This window comes from Micropterus dolomieu, linkage group LG07 (assembly GCF_021292245.1).
Source record: "Micropterus dolomieu isolate WLL.071019.BEF.003 ecotype Adirondacks linkage group LG07, ASM2129224v1, whole genome shotgun sequence".
NCBI lineage: Eukaryota > Metazoa > Chordata > Actinopteri > Centrarchiformes > Centrarchidae > Micropterus > Micropterus dolomieu.
Genome location: NC_060156.1, coordinates 17,013,276 through 17,041,175, shown reverse-complemented (window position 1 = coordinate 17,041,175; position 27,900 = coordinate 17,013,276). Strand labels below are relative to the sequence as shown.

At 38.4% G+C, this 27,900-nt stretch overlaps 3 protein-coding genes and 1 long non-coding RNA gene across 4 annotated transcripts in view; 2 read left to right on the top strand and 2 right to left on the bottom strand.

Moving 5' to 3' along the window:
* The window catches only part of xk (X-linked Kx blood group (McLeod syndrome)), a 10,938-nt gene extending 4,612 nt beyond the window's left edge, over positions 1-6,326 (bottom strand). Inside the window, exon 1 of the mRNA XM_046053526.1 lies at positions 5,930-6,326. Within this exon, the coding sequence (XP_045909482.1) occupies positions 5,930-6,174 (245 nt within the window). The 5' untranslated portion in view covers positions 6,175-6,326. The remainder of the gene's footprint in view (positions 1-5,929) is intronic.
* Positions 6,327-9,701: 3,375 nt separating this feature from the next.
* Positions 9,702-20,097, bottom strand: LOC123973466 (lanC-like protein 3). Its single transcript, XM_046053528.1, has 5 exons — positions 19,417-20,097; positions 15,960-16,083; positions 12,374-12,571; positions 12,073-12,280; positions 9,702-11,311 (listed from the first exon to the last, which is right to left on the bottom strand). Exons 1-5 carry the CDS (start codon positions 20,065-20,067, stop codon positions 11,152-11,154), a joined length of 1,341 nt encoding a protein of 446 aa, XP_045909484.1. The 5' UTR covers positions 20,068-20,097; the 3' UTR covers positions 9,702-11,151.
* LOC123973488 lies at positions 18,866-22,093 on the top strand. The gene is made up of 2 exons (XR_006825630.1): positions 18,866-19,044; positions 21,799-22,093. It is a non-coding gene; the product is annotated as an uncharacterized LOC123973488 (long non-coding RNA).
* Positions 22,094-25,395: 3,302 nt separating this feature from the next.
* Positions 25,396-27,900, top strand: part of LOC123973470 (gastrin-releasing peptide receptor-like) — a 4,864-nt gene continuing 2,359 nt past the window's right edge. Inside the window, exon 1 of the mRNA XM_046053536.1 lies at positions 25,396-25,811. Coding sequence (XP_045909492.1) covers positions 25,396-25,811 — 416 coding nt within the window. The remainder of the gene's footprint in view (positions 25,812-27,900) is intronic.

The following is a 27,900-nucleotide window of genomic DNA, read 5'->3' as shown; positions in this document are numbered from 1 at the left end:
TGTATTTCTGGACTGAAGAGTAAATCAGCATCAAAATGTTTACAACTTTTATCTAATATAACTTTATAATTAATTTAACTGATATTTATTGTTTGACACTCTGGCTGTATACTTTATTTTTGTTTTATAATTTTTTTTGTTTGTTTCTTTGTTATTTAGTTTTTCACTGTCTCTGTTTTTTGTTCCTTATAAAAACGTGAACTGTAACTATACAATTCTTGTAATAAAAAAATAAAAAAATAATGATAATAATTTATTTGAGTAGCACTTTTCAATACAGGTAAAGTTCTTCAGCATACAATCAACATAAAAACACATACATACAGTAAGTCAAAATAAAATAAGATAAAAATAAAAGTTGACATCACCCAAACACACAAAAACTTAAAGAAACAAGTCTACTACGGTTTTAGCAGCTCTGTGAGGCTATTCTCAGGCTCAGTGGTGCTTTGAGCTGAATGCTAATGTCAGCAAGCTAACAAGTTCACAATGACAAAAACAATAAGGTGCTGATGTTGAACTGTTCAGCATCTTAGTTTAGCATGCTAACATTCGCTAATTAGCACTAAACACACAAGTACAGCAACTGACAGGAATGTTATTAGTTTTGCAGGTATTGAACCAAAGTACTGGACAAAAAAGCTAAAGTTAAGGGATCATCAAAACTATTAGAATGCATCCTGAGGGGAACATGAAGGCCTGTACAGAGTGGCTCTGCAACCCATCCAATATCTGTTGACCCATTTCAGTCAGTATGGCTGCAGACTCTTGGTCTTGTTTGATAAGTGGCTTAAATGATTAAATCAATTATCAAAACTGTTGAAAATTAATTAATTACTTATTTAAAAAGTAAACTTCACAGCATTTCCTGTGTCAGCACAATGTGATGAATGGCATATTTTGCTGAAGTGCCTCTTTATACACAGATTAGATGTTGGATCACATTCGACCACACTGAGTCAGCTTCAAACACAGTTTAAATGCTTACTATAAGAGCTAAAAAAAAACTTTAATTGATCTTTGGAAAACATCACAAATACCTTCAGTACATCTTGAGCAAAATGATTTGTCATGCACCTCCCAATGTGAAAGAATCAAGTTTGAGGAAATTTTATGAAAATTCGGTCCCTTAAAGGCTTTTCTGGAAGATGTTTGTATCACTTGTAAAGATAACTCTCACGCTTTATCAGACTGAATGGACTAGTGCGGTCTACTGGGTAAGGCTGCACTTTTATTATTTTTGATTTTATATTTATTTACTTGTTTGTAATGTCTCTTTTGATTGTGTGTTTGTTTCCTGTGTGTGCATGCTCCTAATATTTATTGTGTTCTTGTGAGTTCTCTTCTTTTTCTGAAGAAATTTAGGGCTGGAGCTTCTGCTTTTTCTCATTTTTGATTAATTTACTGATTATTTGATTTTTTGATAAATGGTTTAGTCTATATAATGTCAGAAAGTAGTGAAAAATACCCATCACAATTTCACAGAGCACAAGGGGATATCTTGTAACAACAATCAATCATTAACAGATCAGTTTAAGTTTTAAGTGATATAATATAAATACAAGGAGCAACTACTCACATTGGAGAAGTTGTAACGTGAGAAAAATTGGCATTATCTGCTTGATAAATTATTTAAACTATTGATTAGCCAATCTGTTGTAGATAAATTTTCTCTCTCAGTAAAAGGTCTGTGATATGACTGGTGACCTGTGTGTACCAAGGAAATAACATACCAATGAAATGCAACAATTGTGAGCAGCTGTAGATGACAGTTTATTATATACTATTAAAATATATATTTATAATACTCATCATCAGTATCTATCGGTACACCAGCATTTAGCTCTCTGTTTAAAGAGATTTCAGTAACAGTCACAGTCAGTTGTCTGCCAGTGAGATACTAAAACACTTTAGTGCTGGGTTTGGGAAAAAGGCCAGAGGTCTGTGTTGGTAAAGCAGCACTGATACAGGGTTCCAATAAAACAGCAAGGCAGGGGGATTTAAACCAAGCGGCTGCTGAGGGACAGACTGTTTATCAGCTTGAACTACACTGGAGTGGCACACCCAGTGAATGCATGACTGATTTAAAAAATATAAATAAAAAAGGCTGAGTCTTTGAGCAGCTTTTCGGATGTTAAAATACCAAAATCTCATTGAAGGATGAAGCGATAAGCATCTGTCCCTGCTCAACTCCGCATGTTTTAAGTCGATGTGTTTGTGTGTCTTTAGGTAACAGAGTAAGTGGAGTTTACTCACAACAGACAGATAACATAATCTCGACTTAAAGCGGCTATAATCAACATTTATATAATATCAATGGATCACATTATTACTGCAGTTTCTTTCAGCTTTGTGGCATCTTTCAGCTCTTTGTTCGGTTTCCGGCTCCCAACTGCTCAGCACCAAACAGCAGACAGACAAAGATATTGACTAGCTGGTGAACATAGTGGAGCATTTAGCAGCTCAAGAGATATTTTCCTCAGGAGCCGGTGGAGAAAAACTGAGCAAAAAGAGAGTGAATCTCGGGTGAACTCAAACATGACTCCAAGTGAATCATAATGTTGATGTGTAAAAAAGCAACTGTTGTTTATGCCTAAAGCTTATTCTTGGTGTTTTTTCACAGGAAATTTCAAGTTTCCACATCATACTGTAAGTTGCATATTGAACTATAGTTTCTAAATCCACTTGTACATGTCATCTTAACTTTCCTCCTTCACTTTCCTACTGAATGTGAAAAACGTCTTCTAGTGTCAAACTCTGCACCCCCATCACTCTGTACTGTTACTTTTTTAAAAATACTTTTTTTGAGTGAAGGGGGACTCTAAATATTGTAAAATCTACAGAAAACATTGGTACATGGACCTTTAATATTATTTTGTTAAACTACTGTTCCTCAGGCCAACAATGTACTTTCATGCTTATCAAACTTCTGTTGGAGATTAAATGAAGAAATGAACACACATGTCTGATGTACACTCACAAACAATTAAAATAAGGTTGCTTATTAGAGTGTTTTCAACACATTAAAGCAGCAGTGCAAAGCGTTGTTGTCACGACAAAGCATGATAAGGACTCTGCTTAAGATATTAGAAGTGTTGTTTTGGGCGGATGAGACTCTGAGAAGAGGAAGTGTACAGTACAGAGACAGACATTTCCCTCTCTGGTTGTGTTGTCAGAGATAAGGAGCCAGCTGCGACACACTCTATTCTTAGATCTGCTCTTCACTGAGGACAGACGCAGTCTGAAGAGTAATCATCTGAATGCACACTGGAGGGGAAACGGGAAGGGTCAGCACCACAGAAGCCACTGCTGGGGAGTCAACATGCTGCCAGAGATAAAAAATATGGATGCTGTTGGGTCTTCATAAATATAACAGTCTCTATCAGTTTATATACTCTGGCTGAAGGCTAATTGAATAGTAACAAGTCTACTTAAGATGGCAAGTAACAGCTGTTTATTTTTGATTAATTTATTAATTGTTTAATCTTAACATTTCAGAGAAAATAGTCCAAGGAGCCCAAATTGACGTCTCCAAACTATTTTTGTCCAAACAGTCCAAACTCCAAAGATATTGAATTCATGATGATATAAGACAGAGAAATGCAGCACAAGTCACACATCTGAGGAGCTGGATCCAATAATCCATTGGCATTCTACTTAATAACTGACTGAAATGATCAATCAATTATCAAAATTGCTGGTTCAGGGTAAGTTTGTTTATTGACTGATTACTATTACTATTATTGATAACTACTATTACTACTATTACTGTTGAACTGAATAATCTACAGACCAATCCATTATTCTAAAGATTCACAAAACATCTAAAAATTGTAAAAACAAATACGAAGCACAAATTGAGACTTTCAATCGAAATCTTTTGATTGCTTGTCAATAATGAATGAAACAGTAACTGTATAGGTCTGCTTTTCTAAACAATACTCACCCGTGTCTCACACACCACACATTCATCTCCCCCAACAAAAACAAACACACAGACAAATTAAGTATCTATAACATACTCTAATAGTCACAGAAAAAAAGTAGAGGAATAATAGAAATAGAAAATAAATAAACAGGATAGGGGGGAAAGATTGCTCAGAGATTACTGAAGCTTAGGGGCGCCACACTGCGTAGCCTACTGTACTCTCTGTTCCCCAAACAGTAAAACGGATTTTCTCTAGATTCCAAAAATAACTTTTAAAACGGCTGAAAATCCGGATGTGAAAGATGAATTGGCAGAAACAATATTATAGGAGTCTATGCTCAGTAGATTAAAAGGTCAACTGGAAAATGGCATTTCCTCTCGAGACCTTTTTTGGTACTATTGTATAAACAAAGTGCCTCTCTAGGTTTTGACAATAACTTAGCATTATGAACTTGTGTAAATATTTCTCTTTTTATGAAGAAAAAAACACTGAATGAAGATATTTTGCAGGAACTGCTGATATTTTTTGTCTTGACTTTGTATTTGCTGCTTAATTTCATTAATTTACCTTTGGAGTTTCTTCTCCGTTCTTTATCATATTCACTCCTGTCACTTACATGCCGCAATGTACCAAACCTCTTCTTTAAAACCTTAAATGTCAAATATTGTCGCAGATTAATTTCTGTCAATCCACTGATCAGTGAATTGACTAATCGTTCCAACTCTTATGATGGGCTTCCGTTAGGGCTGCAACTAACAAGTGTTTTTATTCCCTTGCCTGTCCATCTGCCTTTTAGTTTCTTGATTGATCATTTACACATACGCCTCAATTTCCTAGCATCCAAGGTAAAGGTTTTCAAATCTCTCTATGAAACTACAAGTTGCTAAATTGACTGTTTATATTCACAAGGCCTACTGTCATGCCATGAGTGTGCTTATGATTGCAACTAACAGCTGTGTAGACTAATCCATTAATCGTCATCGTGATTTAATCATTAAATCAGAGCCCAAAGTGACGTCTCTTTATTTATGATAAAACTGCACACTTTACACACCTGATGCCTGTTTTGTACAGAACATTTTCTTAACATTTTCTCTATTGATTGATTAATCATTTACCCATATGGCCATCACATTCATTTACTTTCAAATGTCTTTAATTTTGCCTTAAAGCCAAAGAGATTCGCTTTACTAAAATGACAAAGAAAAGCTGCACATTCTCACACTGAGAAGCAAGTGTTTGTTGAAAAATGATTTAAATGATTAATCGAATACTAAAATAGTTGTCTGTCTCGTTTCAGCTCTAGTTTCCATATTACAGGAGATGAATGAGTTTTTTGGGTTTTTTTACCAGATCTCCTGCTGTTTGTATTGATCATGCTGTCTGTGAGTACAGTAGGGAGGCTTTCTACATGCAGGATTAGGCTCCTACTGCTGCAGGCAGATGGTCCAGACAGGTCAGATCAGGGCTTACACGGGAAGAAGGTCTATTATGGTTTAAAGCACTAGTGTGCAGATGTTTTCCAGCTTCAACAGCTTCTTCATGCGCTCCAGCAGCGCTTTATGTCCTTTCAGACGGAGCAGCCATGAATAACACAGCTGAAGATGATCAAACTGTCACAGGGAAGAGATCTTATTGGATAGCCGGTGGTGGCTGAGCAGACTGGCAGCTGTGTATATAACATATCGATAAGCAATGGGCGTATTGATCAGCAGTATATTTCCGAACTACATGGCACAGACATACATTCACTGCGCATAAGCAGCGAGTTGGAGCAAAAGGACGGAGAAAATCAAAACAACAGCATGTGCGCGACGCATTCATCAAAGCATCCGTAATCAGCTTATGTGCAGGCAGGTTGGGGATGTTTTTAAACGAGAAAAATCACCTCTGTATAAACCGTTTCTTTGTGTGACACGGTGGAGATCAGGGACGCGATCCCGTGCGCCTGTACGGGCCAGCCTTTAGAGAAACAGACAGATCAACAAGCCACCACTGACCTGACGACGGGTCCGAGCTGCAGGATGTGCAGCAGCAGGACGAGCGGTCTGTCTCTGCTCAGGTCCCGGTGGATGAAGGTGAGGGTCAGCTGCACGAGCACGGACGGCACGAGCGTGAAGAGGAGCGTGAGCCCCTGCCAGATTTGGTCTCCAGCTGAGCGATACGTGGAGCTGAGGTAGAGCGCTGCCGTGGTCTCGGCCGTGAACAGAGACACCGACACAAAGATGGAACTGGGGAGTCGCATCCTCGCTCACTCCGCCATTTGGGGAATGCGGGAAACACGCTGCTTCGCACGGGGTCCGCACGTCCATAACGTTACCACCGAGCGGCCCGTCAGTCAGTCACCCGCTGGAGGGGACGCCCGCACCCGCAGCTCCTCTGCGATTTTGAGGCCGGCAGGATGTTTTCACAGCCAAGTGTTGTTCCGGGCAGGGTCTGCGGGGGGCGCAAGAGGCACTGCGCCCTCTGGCGCGTGCTGTCGGCACGACACCTGTCACTGAAACGCCCTGCGGACTGACATGTAGCCTATAGCCTCGATATGGTTAGACAGCATTAAGGATTGTTTTACTTATCAGATAAATCACAGATAAGTTAGAAACAGGAGCGTCACTTTATTATTTAAATTAATATTAAGCTATGTGTTGAGTTTTAAGGATACAATTCAGAAAGTAAACCTTTCTCACATATTTGGGTCATTTCTGCTATTGGTGACTTTTAAGTCCCCAGGAAGTTACTCTAAATATTGTACTTGAAATAAATTAAATTATAACATCAACACAAAACATTTCATGTAAAAACATATATTTTAATTTTTAATAACCTTTTTGAGGGAACATACACTGCTTTTTACAATGTCCTCAGAGCGATTTTTCAGTTTCAGTGAGACACATTTGCCCTGTTAGTTTGTGTTTTTTTCACCTTCTGAACAAAAAACCACTTCAATTCCCATAAGTCCATATTCAGGAAGTACATCACTCCATTAGAGGAGAACTCAAAGGAGCAAATTGAGTTGGACACCAACTTTCTGTCTGTTTCTTTTGCAAGTTTTATGGCGTTAACTTGGGTGTCCTACTCTTGAATTTCCACCCTGTTAGGCTAAATTATGAAGAAAGTAAACCACATTTTTCAAAAATAACAACCATGTTTGATATCTACACTAAAGTACTATGTATTTGTGGAGAGATATCTTGTGCTTGCTGTCTCACAGAGCAATGGCTAATTTGGTTTTAAAATGTACACCCTGTTAGGTTTATATACCCAACAGGTTGGAACATAACAGGGTGGACATTTGAAAAAATCTATTACAAAATATCAGGAAATGCATATAAATGCTAATAATAATTAAATTGTCATTTAAACTGTTTGTGTAATTTACCAATATACATGCAAGTTAACACTTTTGATATATACAAATATATTCTATATCCATTTAGTTGGCTTTAACTCTGTCCCACTGCATCACTATCAAGTATCAACTGATCACACCCTCTTGTGTATGATCAGTTAATATTCATTTACACAATGTTTGGATAGGCAGTAACATGTATTTTTTTATGTTTAATGTCCTGTATGTTTAAAAAAGTATTTAATGTATTTTCTATTAATTTAAAATGTGTGAGTTAATGACAAAGTTAGGTTAGGGTGCTTTCCACCCTGTTGGTAACATTTATTTTTTAAATAACTTAAAGACCATATTGAAAGTTTTGCATATTTTTATGTTAATTTGTAAAGTTGTAAATTATTAACATCATACACATGTTTGTTTGTGTACATTTCTGTTATAATTCAACATTTTTGCGTAAATTGGGTGCAAAAACGTGACATTTCTAAAAAATGAACATATGTTCTGCTCAAAAAGTCTTGTTTTATTAACATTCAAGGAAATAGGATGTATGTGTTGGAATAAGGGACACATAAGGTGTAAGAAAAGCTAAGTATTGTTGAATATTTACATTATTAACACTTTGCAATATCTATGTGTCCCTAACAGGGTGGAACTCTCTCACAGTCCAAATCTGAAGTGCTTGAGCTCTAACAATACACATTCATTAAGATTAAACATGTAATTTACCTCATTAAATGTTAAAAACTTGAAAAAATTATCATATTTACCCAAAATGTTAGCACATCCAAAAATCACCAATAGCCAGGAATGCCTCATTTACCCATGACAAACATTAACACCAGCCTACATCTGTAACACACAAAAGAGCCATTTAATATCAAGGGGTAATAGACAGAAGGGGGTATTTGTACAAATTATTTGTCTCGGGAATTATTAAAATTTTGAGATTTTAGGATATCTCTTCTGAGAAGACTTTCTCTTATAACATATCTAACCCCAAACCTCTAACATGCACTTCCTTTGCTCTTCTTCTTCTATCTCCTTACTATTATCTTGTATTGATTGCACTATTTTGTTAACTCTTACTTCTTTCCCTAGTAATAGGTGTCATTTACACCAGAGACGCTTGGGGTAATGTCCTCACCACATTTTGAAAGCATTTGTTAAAAATGTTCCTAAAATATCTTGCACCAAGAAATGTTAACTAACAAATGAAAATCCTTTGAGAAAGGTTTATTTGCCTAGAAAACATGCAAAGCAATTTAAATATAGAAGAAACAAATGTCCATTACTCAGTGATCTCCACTGGCTACCCATGGCCTCCAGAATCAGATTCAAGTTTCAAATTCTTGCATTCACAGTGACTACTGGGTCTGCACCCATGTATCTACCTAAACTCCATAATACAAGTTTACGTTCCTTCTCGGCCACTACGCTCCTTCAACGAATGCCGCCTGGCTCTGCCATCACTTCACACAATGCAATCCCAGTCCCGGCTGTTCGCATCTGTGACACCACGATGGTGGAAACGAGCTACCACACGCAATATATTGCAGCATTTCAGATTTCTTCAAAATAGTTTTTAAAATCTTCTCATCTTGTTTTTGAGCATTGTCTTATCTCATGACACAAGTGTATCATCATACCCCTAATCTGAGCCCTTATGTCCCCATCACTTTTCAACACAAAGTGATTCCCTTGTCCCCGTACATGCTATTAACTCTTATATTATCTGTTGTCACTTGTAGATCTCATACTGCAGCCTATTGCTGCTTTATTGATGCTTGTATGTTTTTCCTCAAATGTAAATTTGTTTCCCAAATGAGTAAATGTAATGTAGGCTAATGTAATAATTATGCCCTTTGGTCTTTTATTAGGCTTGCATTTTTTATCTAAGTTGTAGTTAATATATATTATTTAAGGTGTATAGTAGGCTACATTGTTAAATTACTGTGTCTTGTTACCTAATTTTCTCTCTGGAGCTGCTTTTATGTTTTGACCAGCTAAAGACAATTTTCCACTCTGGTGGACAATAAATCGCTGTTCTCTTGTAACTAAGAACTTTAATTTTTCATTAATTAAAACCATAGATCAATGGATGTATTGGTTACCCTGGTCCAGGATATATATGATACAACCTTTTTGAAAATGTTCTCCTTTTTTAGACCCATGAACTCTGATGGACATGCTGTATATACTTATTATTTCTTTACCCAAAATACCTGTTTCACATATGATATGTGACTCTTGATGAGATGATGTTTTCTTCTTTCTCTGTCAAGTTGTAAAGGAAACACACTGGAAATGTCATTGTCAGAGATGCTTTGATTTATGTTTTAAATATATGTTTTCATATAAATCAGATAGTTATGATAATGTTGCAGTTTCAGAAAACAAAAAACAGATTTATTTCATCCAGACGCTTTTATTAATTATTAATAACAATAATCCTTTAGACTTTGTTGTTGCAAATGGAAAAGCACACACACACACACACACATACACAGCTTATAAATGTTCCACAACAAGCACAATTAGCTTTGGGAAACTCCTTTGGTTTCCTAATATTTAACTTTATTACCCTGTACACACACAGCCCAAAGCATTTTTGGTTTCTAATGTTGTCAGAGAGATGTGATCAAATTTCAATCCCTCAGTCAACTGTAATTTAACTGTAATTTAACTGTAATTTAACTTGACTTTTTCTCAAATCATAACAAATTGAACATTTCGAAGATCCCCATACGGTAACTAGCACAGTTTGAAACATCAAATATACACACAGCTGTCACACTGCTACACATGGTGTAACCTCAATTCAAACAGGCGAGTCTGTCATATGCACACTATTAATAGGACAATCTACAGTTATTTCTCTCATCATCTGTTGGCTTTACATCTCTACCAAACTTGACTATTTTACAGGTTCATTATCAAAATCCCTCCATTATATTTGTCATTAAAAGTTCAGACAACAATAATTTCACAATAATCAACTCAAAGGTCTACAATACGTGACGCTGAGCTGGTGAAATGGTAGAAAAGGTTTAAAGGCATTTTGTGACAATTGTGTTTCTCTTTTCTGTTTTTCTTTTCTGCGAATTGGGTTGTGATTGCCAGTTATTTTAGCTGTCAATGGTATATGTGCATGTGTGTTTCTGACCTGAGGGCAGCATCTTTTTAGAATATGCTGCAGTTTCAATCTACTAGCATAGAAAAAACTGCCAATATTTTATTGCAGGGGTTTTCAAACTTGAGCAAAGCTGTTTTTTAGACTATATTTGTTTCCATTTTGGGAAATTGGCACCATTAAAAATATGAATCAGTTAGTTCCAGTATAAGGACTGTTTTTTCTATGACGTTCCTGATTTATGGACGTTTATTAGTGACATTGGAGATAATGACAATCTCATCTGGAAGTGTAAGTCACGTTGAATCTAAAAGTATGTGTAACATGTCTCTGTGTTTAGATTTGACTGAGTTATAACTCAGAGAAAGAGAACATTTGTGACTCAAATTCAAAGTCTCTCACTCCACGCCTCCTCTTCAACTCTCTCATGCCGCCCTGGGGAGGCCCACAGTTTGAACACCTCTGCATGAGTACAACTGAATACATTGTAAATTGAAATGGACAATGTTACAGTAAGTGGAATGAATCTGTTAAAGCCTGGACAAGCTGAACAACCACTTTAGTACAGACACAAAAAAGAGCCTTTTTCTACTGCAACTGTACTCAAATGTGATTTTCTAAATCCCAAACACCATCCATCCCCCCACTCCCACTCTGATCACAGTTACAATCAAGACAGTGTTTCTACCAATCCAGTTATTGAAAGATTTCAGAGGGAGGGAGTGTTGTCTGAGCAGCAGGTTCATTCACACAAAGACACTAAACAGAGGAAACTCTGACTGGTCCGGCTGCAGGAGGTCAACGAGGAAACAAACAGTGCCCGACAGGCCTTCAAACAGGCTGAAGACACTGGTCACTGAGCGGGAGCCTGCCTTAAACTCCTCAGTGAAGAGGAACTCTGCAAACCTTTGGGGAGGAAATAAGAAGAGAGGAGAGACATGAATCTAAAGTGACATTTTAAGTGAAGAGATTACAGCTGATGGGAAGCAGGACGGATGTACAGAAACACTGAGGGCACTGAAGTCATGTTTTCTGTATTTCTTGCCTGAGAAGAGATTTACATTCTAGAAAAACACATAAATTAGACATGACGGGGTGTCTGGTAGCCGCCATAGCAGCTCTGTGAGGCTCCACTTAAGCTAAATGCTAACATCAGCATGCTAACATGCTCACAATGACAATTCCATGCTGATGGAATAACGTTTATCATGTTCAGCAAGTTCAGCCTATTAGTATGGTAACATTTGCTAATTAGCGCAAACACAAGTACAGCTGAGGCTGATGATGTCATTAGTTTTGCAGGTATTTGTTCATAAACCAATGGATTCATAAACACATTCACATTGTGACCTGATGATGGTGCTAGAGGACAAGTTTAGGAATCACCACAGACACGAATGCATCCAATATTTGTTGAGAGTTAAAAACAGAAAAGAGAACCTCCTGGTGGTCATATAAGGAGATATAGGATTGATTCATGAATATTTGAATAAAATTCATGGCAATCCATCCGACAGTTGTTGAGATTTTTCAGTCTGGACCAAAGCGGTGGACTGACAGACAGATCAAAACTGCCATCACATTTCAGCTTGGGATGGCTTCAACTGTGACCTCATGACCTTAGTATTTCTAGACAGTCCTGAGAAACAGTAGGAGGGATTTCTTACCTCTGCGCACGGTAGATGTATTTCGAGTTGCCTGTGAGCCGATAAAGCAGGAGAAAGACGTAAGCGCTGCCTGCAACTCCATGACAAATCCCAGGTCCCTTCTTCAGCAGGCCTTTCTGCCACACGAGCTCCCCACTCCGGATACACGTGTCCAGATACTGGGGTTTCTTATTGATCAGGTAGGCCTTAGCAAAAAGATACGCCACACCTGCACAAGAGGTTGGAAAAACAACATCTGAGAAGCCATGTATATGAGCACCTGTGCATGCTCACGGTGATGTGTGTACAACACTGAGTGTACCTGGGGCTCCGTGGCACCAGTGCACCAGTTCGTTCTCTCTCTCGATGATGGCACCCAGCTCTGCAGGCCAGTTACAGTTCTGCTCCTGGTTCATTAGGAAATCGACGCTCTGCCACACCAGGTCCTTCTCTGCCCAACTGAGGTTGTCCTGGTAGCTCAGCAGCATCTGGAGCACTGATGAGAGGCCGTGGGCTGCACCTGTGAGGACGGGGGGATCATACACATGCACCCACCAAACCGGGCATGCAGGGAAGCAACATGCCAGGCACACAAACAGACACAACCCAAAGCATACAAACATTCACAAAGGACTACTAGAGTTTTGGGGTTATTTTTGCTTCTTACCTTATAAACTGTAGCCTACTATACAAACTTGATAGTTCTGTTTGACAGTAATTGTAAACTACATGAAAAAGGTTAGAACCCGAAACTTGATGATTCCCAGAATAGTTGAGCTCCTGTCAAGTACATAAGCAGCTGCACAATCACCGTCCCACTTCATGACCAGAGGATACAAATTTGACCAGAGGATACATGCTGAACTAGGAAACTGTATATTAAATTATTAAAATAAGAGCAGAACTAATACAAAACATAGAGTAATAATAAAAACATGCTTATGTGCAGTAACCTTGAGGTTTCAAAGACAAGATATTCATCTAATGCCTCAGAGTGATCAAGAACTATACATGCTTCCATCTGAAAATGCAGAGTGAAGAGGTGGTATTGTGCTTTTTGCCGCTCCTTGATTGAGTTTATATCTTTTTTGTGCATGCAATAGGTTTGCAAAGTGCCCAAAGTCCAGCCCAAAGGGAGTTCCCATCTCCCACAGAAAAGACTCCTCTGAACTGCCTGAAAACAGCTCCTTTGTAGTCCAGCGTTTCAGCAAAATGCACATCATATAACGCTCGCCAAGCAGCTAGTCCAACACGCCCTCAAAAACACCGGTGGAAAAACATTGAGCTGCAGCACACACCTCTCTCCCTTCCAAACACTAGCTATTCTCCAGGCAGTCAATGGACATAAAGTTGTTACTGTGATGTAGAGACAATGCTCAGCTAAAACTTTATGGATGAAAGATATTTTTGTTACAGATTAATAACTCACCACTATGAAACTCTTGCTCCAGTCCATGTTGCTAAGCTGCTAAGGGCCTATACAGCTGAACCGAAGCCGTGTTTACCGGCTTCTCACTGACCCGCCCTTCTCTGCTTCTGATTGCCTAGTAGTCCTTAACTAGGAACTGTGCATGTGCAACTCCCAACAAAGATCATTTAGAGAAAAGATGTATCACTCCATCGCTAAAACAAAGCCTTCAACACAGGGTGAAAAGAGGAGCTAAAGCAATGTGCAGTATGACAAAAATATGGTGTTTTTTGAAAATTAAACCATGTAAACCTGTTCTGGCAACCCCTATATAAGATGTTGAACCTTAAAAGGGGGCATAATACCACCTCTTTAAGAAATTAAAACAGCTGTTTGTAGTCTTGAAATCCCCCAGGCAAGAAAGTCGACTTTGGACGATTCTGCCAAACCACGGATTACATTCAAGGTGAATATTTTCTCACGTTTATTTGCCAACTTTTGAAAAATGTCTGGCTTTCTACAATATATGCAAAGGGTAACTACGGAAAGGTTAGGCTTAGGGAAAGATCATGGTTATGGCAAATAAAATATGGTTAAATTGTAGTTAAACATTCAACATTTTGGAAAATAAGCTTATTTCTACCCTGTCACACTGCCTGTCTGATCGGCCCGGTTTAGTTTAGGTCTCTGTGAGTTTTGCTTATTGGTCTGTTCAGTATCTATTATTTAGTCTGTTATGTTTAGATTAATTCTTGCCTGTTCTGTGTTTTGGGATTGATTGTTTTGTTTAATTCTTGTCTTGTGTTTTGGAACCTGTCAGCCTGTTGCGAGTTATTTACGACTTTATATCTGTTTATAGGTGTTCATGTTTCTGTTGGGATTTGGCTGTGGCTTTGTTAATAGCTCTGTTAGTTTGGGCCTATTTTGTTTTTGTCTGTGTTTCTGTCAGTTCATCACCCTGCCTGCCTGTGTCTGTCTGCTGTCATTATTAGTATCACCTGTTTGTGCTCCGCCCTCCTTGTTAGCCAGTGCTTAAATGTTTGTTGCTTCTGTTTAGCTTTTGCTGGTTCGTCATATGTTCATCCTCTGCCGTGTGTCTTGCCTGCCTGCCTGTTTCTGCTGCCTCATTTTTGGATTTTCCTTTTGTTCTGTCTTCCCCTAGATTATTTGTTTATGTTTTTGCTGCTCTGTGGACTACCTCTGTTAGGATTACCTTTGTTGTTTTTTGTTGGCCGTAAGTTTGGCTTCTTCCCCTTGTTAATAAATTCTAAGAGACCGTATCTGTCCCGCCTACTCGTCCTGCATTTGGGTCCTGAAACCTGCAATTCATTGTTACTACACTTCAGTTGTGTACAGATTAGTCAAACAAGATACAACATATTAATTAGTGAGCTTGTAAGTGTTCGCAAGGCGGTTTTCATTACCGGTGGACAGATGCAGAGTAGCTGTCTCCCCATTTCAAGTATTAGTGCTAAGCTAACTGTCTGCTGGCTGTAGCTTTACATTTACTGTACAAACATGAGAGGAGTATCTTCTAACTCTCAGCAAGAAAGTGAATAAGCATGTTTCCAAAAATGTCAAACATATACTTTAAGGTTAGCCACCTAACTTCAGTTTCAGGAAAGATCATGGTTATTCTTAATAAAAACACAAACATGAACTGCAGGTTTCTGACGGAACACACTCTGGTCTCCTGCATGAAAGTCAAACGTGCTACAAACCCATCCACCACCCTGATCTTCACACCTTTACAGTCCTCCTCACTACATAAGCAGGTAAGTCAGTCAGTCAGTCAGTAAGTAAACTTTATTTGTATAGCACTTTTCACAGACACAAGTCACAAAGTGCTTTACAAAAACAAATGGCACACTACGTCCTACCCTGGCACTCAACGCTGGGATTGGACATAAATGAGGAGGTGCAGAATCCTCAAAAATGGACATAATTCGCTGGGATACTAGGCCGAGTCTTCTTAAATAACGTTGGACTCGTGCAGGGAAAACACAGCTCTCTGAGTGTCTGTGAATTCCATTTTTATCTGCAGCTTATTGATGTTGAGCAAATAAAAGCAGAAACCCCTTTGTGAGCAAATCTTTCAGGACAAGCAAACTGTAACTCATGCAGCACCTTTAACCAGGTGTGTTCACAGAACATCCAGATATTTCTACTTTAAAAATGTGTAATTTGTTTCACCTCCTTCATCATCCTCAAAGTTCTTGATCTCCAACCCTGACAGTTGTCTTCATCTGATGCAATCCAGGAAAGGAAATGTAAATTTTACACATGTTAACATAACAACCCTACATCTCTAACTGCCTACAAATTGTCATTGTGTGATAACGGAAGATCCTCCTATAATCAGATGACTAAAATCTTAATTTCTAAATGGTAATCAACACTCGAACTGACCTGGATAACAAGGACAGACATTAGACTTAAAGGAAAATGACAAACTTCTATCTATCTGTGAAGTAATTTTATTTAAAGCTGGTGTTCTTACCAAGATACTCCGTTCCATAGTACGAGTACATGAGGGGGAAAGGCTTTCTCTTCCTCTTGGCGTACTGTTTTCCCGATTCAATGATGGCCTGGCAAATAGATTTGATTTGATCTTTGCTCAGAATCTGCAGAATAAAAGAGAGAGTCATAAAGTAGAGGTATATACACATATATGGTTGAAGAGTTATCAAAAATATAGACCTGATGTTAGAGCTGAAGCGATTCTCAAAAGAAAATTAATCGCCAAGAAACTGTTTAATTGTTTATCAAGCAACAACATCTCATATTTGCTGTTTCGCTCCTCTCCAATGTGTGGATGTTTCCCCCGTTTTATATCATTATATGTGGAATATCTTTGGGTTTTTAAACTTTAGCATGACCAATATAGGATTTTTGAGGCAGATGCTGATATCAATATTTGACAGTTTAGGACATGATAGGATTTTTTTCATCAATTTGCAGCATCAAGGTTCTGGGTTCGAATCCCAGCTGGGGCAAGGCCTTTCTGTATGGAGTTTGCATGTACTCCCTGTGTTTGTTTTCTCCGGGTGCTCTGATTTCCCCCACCATCAAAAACAATGTATATCAGATGTATTTATAACCAGTGCTCTTGACCGAGATCTGGAGTTGGTCCCTGGGTGCTGCCCACCGCTCTACTTGAGATGGCTCAAATGCAGAGAACTATTTTATTTATTTATTTATTTTTTAGATAATTGATTAGAGAGACTAAGCAGAACATTTTACAGTTAAAAAACATATTGGTGCTCTCTAGTGGATAACCTCTATATTGACCTGTACTGACATTTCTTACTTGCAGCTGAGATATAAGTCAAAAACAACAGCTGTCTGCAATATGATAATATTGGCTGATATATTGACACAACAGAATGATCAGTCCAGCTCTATTTTGGACAGCTTGAAGCTCTCAGAAACAGTGATTGCCAAATTTTATGGAATGAAGGTTTATTTTTATTAATATTTTAAATAATTTATATAGGCTATGTATTCATCAAAATATAAATTCATCAAATCTTGACAATAAAAATAATTGTTAGTTGCACCTACAGGCTACACATAATTATGTTTTTGTTTACTAATCATCTTGTGAATATTAATTGTCGGCTTAGCAATAGGCCCAACTACTTCTAGGAAAATTGTGATGCCAGTTCACTATTTTCTGACATTTTGAATAACTAATCTAAAATAATCAGTAAGTTTTGCATATAGATTATCATTAGTCAAAGATCTGATTTACATACATGTTTACAAGTATTAGGCCTGGTGTTAACAAACATTTAACAACATCAGAAAATGTTAATTAAAGTTGGTTGTAGCAGTGGTGGAAAAACGTGTATAGAAAGAGTAGTACAGTAAAACCAAATATGTAGAAATATTCTGTTAAAAGCAAAAGGCCTTCATTCTAAACATATCTTACAATAGCCTTAGTGTCAAAATACACTTAAAGCACCAAAAGTCGGCTACTCATTATGCAGAATGTCACATATTAGAATAATGTGCATGATAATACAGCATAATTTGCTTTTTAATTAGGGTGAAGGCTAAAATGGGCCAAATAAGGTTGGAGCTTTAAAGCGCCCTAAAGGTTTACAGCCAATCACAGTTACAGATCTTACATTGTTGCTACAACACTAGTTGACATGGAACAATAGTTTTAATTGGTCTGAGGATGCTATGGTGGGAGGCACCAAACACACACCCATAATTTTTAAATGAAATAATTGCTCAGCTTTGGCACCCAGCTAAAATTTAAATTATTAGCTTTATTAGCATTATCAGCTAAACTTACTGTCCCAAAAAAAGTAATTGTCTTTACATTCAAACTGAACAACTGGCCCATTTCATCTAAGTTTAGTTAAAATGGGCCAGAGGGAACCTTCTGATACTCAAAAGCTCAAAATTCTAAAACAATTATACTTTAAAAAAAATATATTTTTAATTTTTTAAATAAATAAATATTTAAGAAACCTGCAAGCCAACACTGAAGAAATGACACGTAGCTTCAAAGTAAAGTAGTGGGTGTACAGCTTGTATAACAGTATAAATTTGCTGTCCACTCAAAATAACACATCACACAGCCATTAATGTCTAAACTGCTGGCAACAAAAGTGAGTACACCCCTAAGTGAAAATGTCCAAATTGGGCCCAATTAGCCATTTTCCCTCCTCGGTGTCATGTGACTTGTTAGTGGTATAAGGTCTCAGGTGTGAACGGGGAGCAGGTGTGTTAAATGTGGTGTAATCGCTCTCACACTCCCTCATACTGGTCACTGGAAGTTCAACATGGCACCTCATGGCAAAGAACTCTCTGTGGACCTGAAAAAAAGAATTGTTGCTCCACATAAAGAAGCTATGAGAAGTTTGCCAAGACCCAGAAACTGATCTGCAGCACAATGGCCAGGACCATACAGCGGTTCAAAAGCACAGGTTCCACTCAGAGCAGGCCCCGCCATGGTGGACCAGCGTCACCATGGCAAGGCCCGCAAATAGTTTGCTGAAGACAAGCAGACTAAGGACATGGATTACTGGCACCATGACCTATGGTCTGATGAGACCAAGATAAACCTATTTGGTTCAGATGGTGTCAAGCATGTGTGGCAGCAACCAGGTGAGGAGCACAAAGACAAGTGTGTCTACATTCAAGCATGGTGGTGGGAGTGTCATGGTCTGGGGCTACATGAGTGCTGCTGCCACTGGAGAGCTGCAGTTCATTGAGGGAACCATGAATGCCAACATGTTGTGACCTACTGAAGCAGAGCATGATCCCCTCCCTTTGGACACCGGGCCGCAGGGCAGTATTCCAACATGATAACGACCCCAAACACACCTCCAAGACGACCACTGCCTTGTTAAAGAAGCTGAGGGTAAAGGTGATGGACTGGCCAAACATGTCTACAGACCTAAACCCTATTAAGCGTCTGTGGGGCATGTTCAAACGGAAGGTGGAGGAGCACAAGCTCACTAACATCCACCAGCACTGTGATGTCGTCATGGAGGAGTGGAAGAGGACTCCAGTGGCAACCCGCGAAGCTCTGGTGAACTCCATGCCTGAGGGTCAAGGCACTGCTGGTAAATAATGTTGGCCACACAAAATATTGATACTTTGGGCCCAGTCTGGACATTTTCACTTAGGGGTATAGGCCTACTCACTTTTGTTGCCAGCAGTTTAGACATTAATGGCTGTGTGATGTGTTATTTTGAGGGGACAGCAAATTTACACTGTTATACAAGCTGTACACTCACTACTTTACATTGAAGCTATGTTGTCATATGAAAAGATATAATCAAATATTTACAACAATGTGAGGGGGTGTACTCACTTTTGTGAGATAGCCTACTGTACATAAATCTAGCCTACATGTAGACAATTTGAAGTGTTAACAAGTGACAGCCCTGTTTTAGGCCACAAACAGTGCGCCATCCTCTTGTTTAGGAGCTCACCTCTATGCCCAGCTTCTGTCTGAGGACCAGCGCAGCACACAGATACCCAGCTCGCCCCACAAACAGCTCATCCGAGCCGCACTCCAGAAAATTGATGGGCGCGCACACCTCCCACAGGTTACGAAATTTGGTCAGCGGCTTAACGAAATCAGCCAAGCCCAGAGATTTGTATATCATAGCGGCAACCGCGTAGATACCGGCCCCGCCGAGCAGAAAGGCGGCGCGCATGTTCTTGTCAGGCTCCGCATCCACGTATCTGACCGACACGTCGATGATCTGCTTTGCCGTCTTCAGATATGCGTCCCGCTGCTCTGAGAACAGCGGGCACTCGCTGACATGATACAGCATGTAAGCCACCCCGGCAGGGCCATCGTACAGCCCTCCGTCGCAGTCGCTGATGTCGATGGGAACCTTTTTCAGGATTTTATCGACGGTGGCGACGACGGCGGGCACGACGGCCTGAGCGCACTGACCCGGGAGCAGCGTGCCTTTGTAGTCAGAGAAGCGGTTGGTGAAGCAGCGCGTGTTTTCCATGACAAACGACAGAAACCGCACAACATGCAGGGCCACGGTAATAACGCAGACTGCTCTACGTATCCAAGATGCGAGAGGAAACAACACATTGATTGAGCCAATCCCATCAGCCCTCATCTGATTGGACGTCAGCAGTGATGGATCAGCCTCGTGTTGGCTGTTGGGACCTGTAGCCTGTCTGCCTCTTCACAGTGACCAGCACAATTTTACTTTTAATGTCTGGTAGTGGTGAAAATTAACCAAGTACTTTTTCTAGTACAACTTCAGGTACTTGGAGTATATCCATTTTCTGCTACTTCTAATCCACTTCAATTTTACTGCACTAGCCTACATAGTTACCATTTCCTTTACAGATTCAGATTAATAATACAAACTATAATCAACAAATACATTATATAGCCTATATATAATAATAATTAGGCTAATATTACATAGCATATTATTATCATGTTGGACAATCCTGGATTTTTCTTCTTTAATGTAACTTCAGAAAACTGTATGATTAAATGTAATTTACAGGTAAAATTTTATGCAGTCTTGCTTTACATTACTTCAGAGGTCATGAGACTACTAAGGTCACAACCATCACAACACACTAAAAAAGTTGGATAATGCCCCAAATTCAGAACGTAACTGCTATTGCATGTTAAACGTGAATTCACAAGACATTTTACAAACACTGCAAAGCATTTAATGTCCTTCAGTCCTTCATCTTGATGATCTTTTCCCAGGTTCTTTGAAATTCTTACAAATCCAGATTAAATGTGTCTCTTTTCAACAAAAGTTAACCCAAAGCAGCATATCAAAATCAGTATGTTAATCATATGTAAGCTTACAATCTTTTAATATTTCACTGCAGGTAAAAATGGCTCATCCATGCAGCCAACACATGCTCTTGTTTGTTTTCCCTCTTGTTTATGAATATAAGGAAATAGACCTTTCTGCATGTGCCATCATAGAAATGGGTGATGTTGCTTTCTCTCAGGAATTTGTGTATGCCACTCGTCTCCAACAGTGCCAGGCTCCTCTTCAAACCTTTTTCCATGTGGTAGCTTCCAACCTCGCTGCTCTGTCCAAACAAAAGTATACATATTATTAAAGAGTGTTAACAATGACAAACACTGTAAAACATTTGATGTTAAAACTTGTTACAGTTTAATTTCATCCCACTCACCTGAACCAACTGGATATCTACAGCAGCTTTGGTCTTGGTGTCCATCACAGAGATCATGTGAAAACATTACAATCTTCACAATCTCCTCATGTGGTATTACACTTCTTATTGATTGTAGTGTGTGGCATATGTCCCTATCGCCTTCACACAAAACTGTCCAAACTTTACAATTTAAATAATATATAAATCCTTAAAGAGTCATCATGTCACCGTGAACTTTCACTTTGTCCAGTTTGAAGAAGGATGCTCCACTCACTGCCGGCTGAGTACTTCCCCACAGCTATAGGATGGCTTGGTTAGCTGTAAGCTATTCTAAATACTAAAAATGTAATTGTACTAAATCACAAATCTACACGGACAAAGCAGTTGAAATAAAAGGAGTAGGCTACAGCTAATTATTCAACAAGGGAAAAGCATTTGAGGAGTTGGAACAAAGGTGTCTGTCAACATTTGTTTGGCTTGTTCAACTGAAACCAGCTACTGGCTATACAGAACATTAAGGATGTTTATGTCCAACAACTTTGATTTCTTTTTCATTATTGTCGTTGTTTTTTATTATGTTGTTGTTGTTGTTGTTGGTGCCGTTTGTCTCTTTACCCCTTGCAAAAACCTACTGCCATATCAAAGTTTCAACTTATTATTTTCAATTTTCAATTCGAAATCTTCACCACCAGATGGCGACAGAAGCCCGCAGGCTCAGCCGGCTGCTGTCCAAGGTGCTGAAGGAAAAGTCTAACATGGTATCAACTGTTTGCTGAACAAATACACACAAAACTCATTTTAACTGTGGGGAATTTGTTGAATGTAGCCCTATAAATAATTAGTGTTCCACAGTGGTGGAAAGTAACTATACATATACTACAGGTATAATGAGCCTACATTTACTGAAGTAGTCTACTGTACTTTTCTCACAATATTTCATTTAAATATACACAGAGGTCAAGGTATAATAAAAAAATAATCAAATTATTAGCAGAACTTCTTTTCTTTTTTTTTCTCATCTGACCACCCTGCGATTTATCATGTGACCCTTTGGTAGGGCCCGACCCTGATTGTATATAAAGAAGTTAAAGTTAGCTTCTGATGGAAATTTAGAGGTCCATGGTTATGGAATTAATTGAATATTGACCTTATCTTTTTTAACATCTTTTAGGACACAGTTAAAACTATTTCTTATTTCCTGATGAACCTTATCGCAGGATGCTTCTGTTGTTGGTAGCTACATTTCTACCTGATCTAGGTTTCTGTTCAGTTTTTTCTTTCTTTATTTACTTTTTGTGCTTTCTTTTGTGTTTTTGTGTATATAGATATTGTTTTTGCTTTGTGTTGTTTGTTTTGTTTTGTTTATGATGAGTAATAATGCCAGTTTAAATAAGTGGTCTTATTTCCTTTCCTGCACTGCAATTAACCAGTGAATATATTTGTATCCTCTTTATTGTGCAAATAAAGTAAACTAAAGTAAGTAAAATTAGCTGCACCTCAACAAGCTATAACAGCAAAACACCACTTATACATTGATGCATCAGTATTATATACACAATATATCTAATAATGTCATAAATAATAAAATATCAGGCATTTTCTGCAGAACAGGTCTTTTTCCTTTGAAACTATACATTTAGCTGATGAGCTATGAGTCTCCCTCTGGAGGTCAGATGAGCACACTGTGTTTAGTGTTTTAAAACATAGTTATACTTGAAGGCATTTTATTGATGCTTTCTTGCCCTGCTTTGTTCTTATCCTGTAACTGTTCTTGTTTGTCTTTCATTAAATTAGGCTATTAGACATTTTAAGGATTTTGCTAGTGCTGGACAACGATTAAAATTGCATTGTTATGCGCAAAATTGAATAATGAATTCTAAAGTAGTGTATTGCGCTCTTTTAATTTAAATGTACTGCCATATACACAAAAGTGCAACAACATGTGGCTTGCAAACACTATAAATAAATAAAAATAAGGTGCTTTTACCAGCAGTGTTCCCTTTATACAGCAGCAATAAAATATTTCTTGTAAATGTCTCAACTTAAACATTAATGTGATCAAATCAAATATAAAACCAAAGCTATTTGCCACTGCCAAGGCATTACATTTTGTAGCTTGTTAAAACAAGTTAGAGTCCAGAGCCACGATCATAACACCAAAACAGGCACCTTCTGAGCAACAGGTTAACATATATATAGCCAAACAAAATCTTTTTGTTTTTTTCTGAAACATTTATCTTTTATTAGGGAGCAGCATATACAGTCTATGTTCAGCATCAAGTGTCCCTGTTAGAGTAAAGTGAAGTAGGCTAGGTTGACTGTAGGCCTACGTGTATTAAGAGCCAGTGAGCAATGGACGTTCAAAATAATAATAAAAACTGCGTTAACGTGTGATAAAATTATTGTCGGCGTTAATTAATTATTGCGTTAACGCGATAATAACGCGTTAAGTGCCCTAGATTTAGGTTACTGATCTTGAGATAAAACATACAATAATTAATAGAATAAAACATGATGCATTGCTCAATTTCAAACATGAAATATTCAGATTCAGCCCAGCTGGTAGCTATCAGCTGTGTTCATTACAGCTTTATCAAAATACGTGCCATTTCCAAGATGACTCAAGTGGTTATCTATGTCCAGATTGTGTGAGAGAAGCTTTGAATAACATTTTAATTTGAAATTAGCTTTTTTGGGGGGGGGGGCATTTATAAAGAAAAAAAATAAAAGACAAATGCCATGGAGATAGCCTATGAATGTGGAAGCAAATGTCATCATATGAACACAGAAGTAATTAAGCATTTCTTCAGAAACTAAAATGAAGCTAAATAAATACAAATTGAGACTTTTCTGTGCATTTAATTTGAAATGGTGAGCCACACAGGCTGAGGATAATGAAGACTGATGGTGAGGAGGTGGCCTTGACATCATAGGAGAAGAGAAGTGGATGAAGTTGCTATCAAGGCTCTGAAAAACATCATTTGGATCAATCTGGTTTTCACTTGAAATAGCAGGCAGTGGAATCATTATCAGCTTTTGTAGTGTGTTCCTGTTTGTGAGTTTAGATAAAAGCGTCCTTCAAGTTCAAGCAGCCATTTTACTTTGATGGATGTTTTTCTCTCCATCTTATACAAATAGTCAGAAACAAATTATACACAGTTGGTGCTTTTGAGAATTAGGTTTGCGGCCATTTTGTTCCTTGATAACACATTAGGCAATTCGTTATAAATTAGGCAATAAAGTTCTCAAATGTGGACAACAGAAGAGTCTGGAAAATTAAAATGGTTCAAGTCATGCTCAGAGAAGCATATTTTCATCTCTCTTATCTGCTGCCTTGATACAAGAAAAAATAATTTGCATTTATATTAGAAAAGGATTTCTGACCCCACTGGCACCATCTGTTGCACCCGCAAATAATATCTCCAGTTTGGATGTGGGGACTTTGAATAGTGCTTAGGTGAAAAGTGGCGACTAAAGGTGATTCAAATATGAAAACATAAAAGTATCTACTGAGTAAGATAAATGTTTAACCAAACCTGTAATAGGCTATCTGCAGTTTGGAAGTGAAGTGGGCAAGTCGTCAAAGTGACGCTGTGCAGCCAACCATTTTAAAACCCACATAGTGTGATTCATTTCACTCATTTAAGTGGTGAAATATAACATTTTCAAATATACCAAAAATATATACATCTGAAATGCGAATAAGATTATTTACAGGACAATTAGGCTATATTTTCATTTGATGGATTTGCAGCCGGGAGGCACGGTGGTGCAGTGGTTAGCACTGTCGCCTCACAGCAAGAAGGCATGTTTTCCCCGTGTCTGCGTGGGTTCTCTTCGGGTGCTCCGGCTTCCTCCCACCATCCAAAGACATGCGGATTAGGTTGATTGGTGACCCTAAATTGTCCTTAGGTGTGAGTGTGAGCCTTGCCGCCTTGCGCCCGATGTCAGCTGGGATTGGCCCTGTACGCAGGATAAGCGGTTGACGATGGATGGATTTGCAGCCACAAAATATGACCACTTTGTGTATTCTTGGACATTTAGTGTGCATATGTACCAATAAATTCTGAATTAAATACATTTGTCACTCCTTTAACAATCTTATAGCTACTTCATGTGGAAATCACATTCACTATACACAGTTTTTCACCCTCACGCCGACAGCATTTAGCCTGTAACGCGTAAAATGACGCACGCAACAGCAGGAAGGAATTAAGTTTATAAGGTCGGACACCACGACACATCAGACTCCCGCGCTGAAAACCTTTGTCCTCTCCCTGTGGGTTGCTATGTCTCTGGAGGAGTCTTTCGTTATAACCCCAGAGGACAGTAGGGTTTTGGTCCTGAATGTTTCCAGAGCGATTTGGGACTCCACAGGAGAGCCGCACCAGTACAACGTCTGGCTCCCTGGAATCGGAATCGCCGCCATCTACGGAGTTATCATTATCGTGGGTCTCGTGGGAAATGTCACTTTAATGAAGACATGTCTGTCGGTGAAGTCCATGCGGACAGTGCCAAACTTGTTCCTATCCAGTCTGGCTCTGGGGGACCTGCTGCTGCTGGTGACCTGCGCCCCAGTGGACGCCAGCCGCTACCTGGTGGACGAGTGGCTCTTCGGCCGCGTTGGATGCAAACTGATCCCGTTCATCCAGCTCACCTCGGTGGGAGTCTCCGTGTTCACCCTCACTGCTCTCTCCGCTGACCGGTACTACTCTGGGCATGCTTATTAAAGGGTTAATAACTTCTCACTTTCTTGATTCCTTACAGATTAGGTTTCTTCAGATTAAATACACCTGCACACGTAGAGCTACAGAGACTCTGATGCGATACGATGCTTATTGCAGTGTGTGAATACCATGTTTTTTTTATGCATGTCTGCCGCATCAAAGTCTGGCATCTTTTTATACACATTGCCCAGAATTCCCACTCTCACCACCATGCACTAAAAAGAAAGTCCCTTAAAGTTTTTAAGCATTTGGATTTTTTTTGTTTTAATTATAAAGTTGGCTGTATTCGTTATATTTAAAGCACATTTGAATTAAATTGAGATTATGGTGGAAATCAATGACTTGCTTATAAATTCAAATGACCAAACTCTAACCAAAGTAACTATTTTCCCCTAATTATAGATTATCTTAGTTCTTTAAGGAAACTTCTGAAAATCATTAAATTATTACAGTAAAATAAAGCTTTAGGTATTGTTTTATTCTTCAGCATTAAGTCTAAATATGGTTTTAAAGCCCCCACAATGCTACCACAAATAAAAGACCAAATAATGTAATTAGACACACTCAATATTTGAAATTATTGAGTCTAAAAATAGTGGAATTATCCTAAAAAATATTCAACATGTGTGAGTTTTTACAATATGTCTGCAACCAATGATAAGGGGTCGCAAATATGTTCAGCAGTCACAAGCCAAAATGATTTGAGTCCCCTGACATAATATATAAAGAGATGATTTGATTGAAGTGCAGAACTCCACAGATTCTACAGGTTCTAATGCTGATCTGTGATGAAACAACCTGAAACAGAATACATATTAGGGTTATGATAGACAGAGAAGGGTTCAGATTCAGCTTTTTGTAGAGAAAAGCTGTCTGAAAATGTGTTGGGAGATGACAAATGCTCTTTTGTTTTCAGCAGCTTTGATCTTTGGACATTTCTGAGCTTCTGGGAGCAAAAGAACATTTAATGCCAGTTGTTAAGATTTACAAACTGTCTCTTTGATCTGTAACTCATCAAATCCAGGAGCTAATATTATGTACTGTGGCTGTTTAGTCTCATTCCTGTTGCCTTTAATTACGTGCAGTGTAATTGAATTCTCTCTGCTAATCTACAGTGAGATAGCTATCAAAGCTTTCTTTGATTAGAAGAAGAAATTGAGTCTCCTTCTGTAGGAAATGGTGGAGTGCCATATTGAAATAAGTGATGAGACAAAATAACATATTTCTACTGTTGTTTTTGATTAGATGCTTAATGAAAAAGCTTGACGAGTTCATTATATGAACAGTCTCTCCAAGCAAAGACAAAAACAGTTATCATTTCAAGTTTGTCCATAGTACCTACAGACATTATAGTCTGCAAATTACTGCAATTGTTTAGTGCAAACAGGAGATCAGTAAAATATTTATTGGATACCTATATGTTGAAGGGCTCTCTTGTTGCTTTGAGGCAGAAATTTCCAACTGTCCTTAATAGTTAGCTTCAACACTGACATTGTGTTAAAGAGGACAAATGTGTCTACATTTTGGTGTATAAATTGTGCATGAGAAGTGAAAGTTGTGGACATTACAAGGACTGAAGTCAGACATTTTTTAACATTACAGGTCATGTGACCCTTAAAGCAGCGCAATACACATCCATTATAAACCCAGAAAAAGAATGAAAAAGCATAGAACTTGGACTGTGATCATTAAAAAATTGCACTAAATATCAATATCCTGAATACCATGGTTCAAAGTCTTGTGACCTGTTTAAAGTTGAAATTAAGTCTGTAGCTGAAAATATGCATAAGTAGCAGAACTTCATATTGGAGTGGGTTTGAAGATAATTTAATGTATATTCTCATTCACTTTCATTATACTTTTTTGAATGGTTTCTGTAGCTGAAAGTATGCAGAAGGAGTTGTTGACCAAAAAATGTCCGGTAGAAGTCAGGATAATAAAGATTTTATGAACAATAGTGTCAATCAGCATAAATTTCTCTTCTCCTTTCAGGTACAAAGCTATAGTAAAACCGCTGAACATTGACAGGTCCAGCGCTAGACTCAGCATCTGTTTACGAGTGGGGGT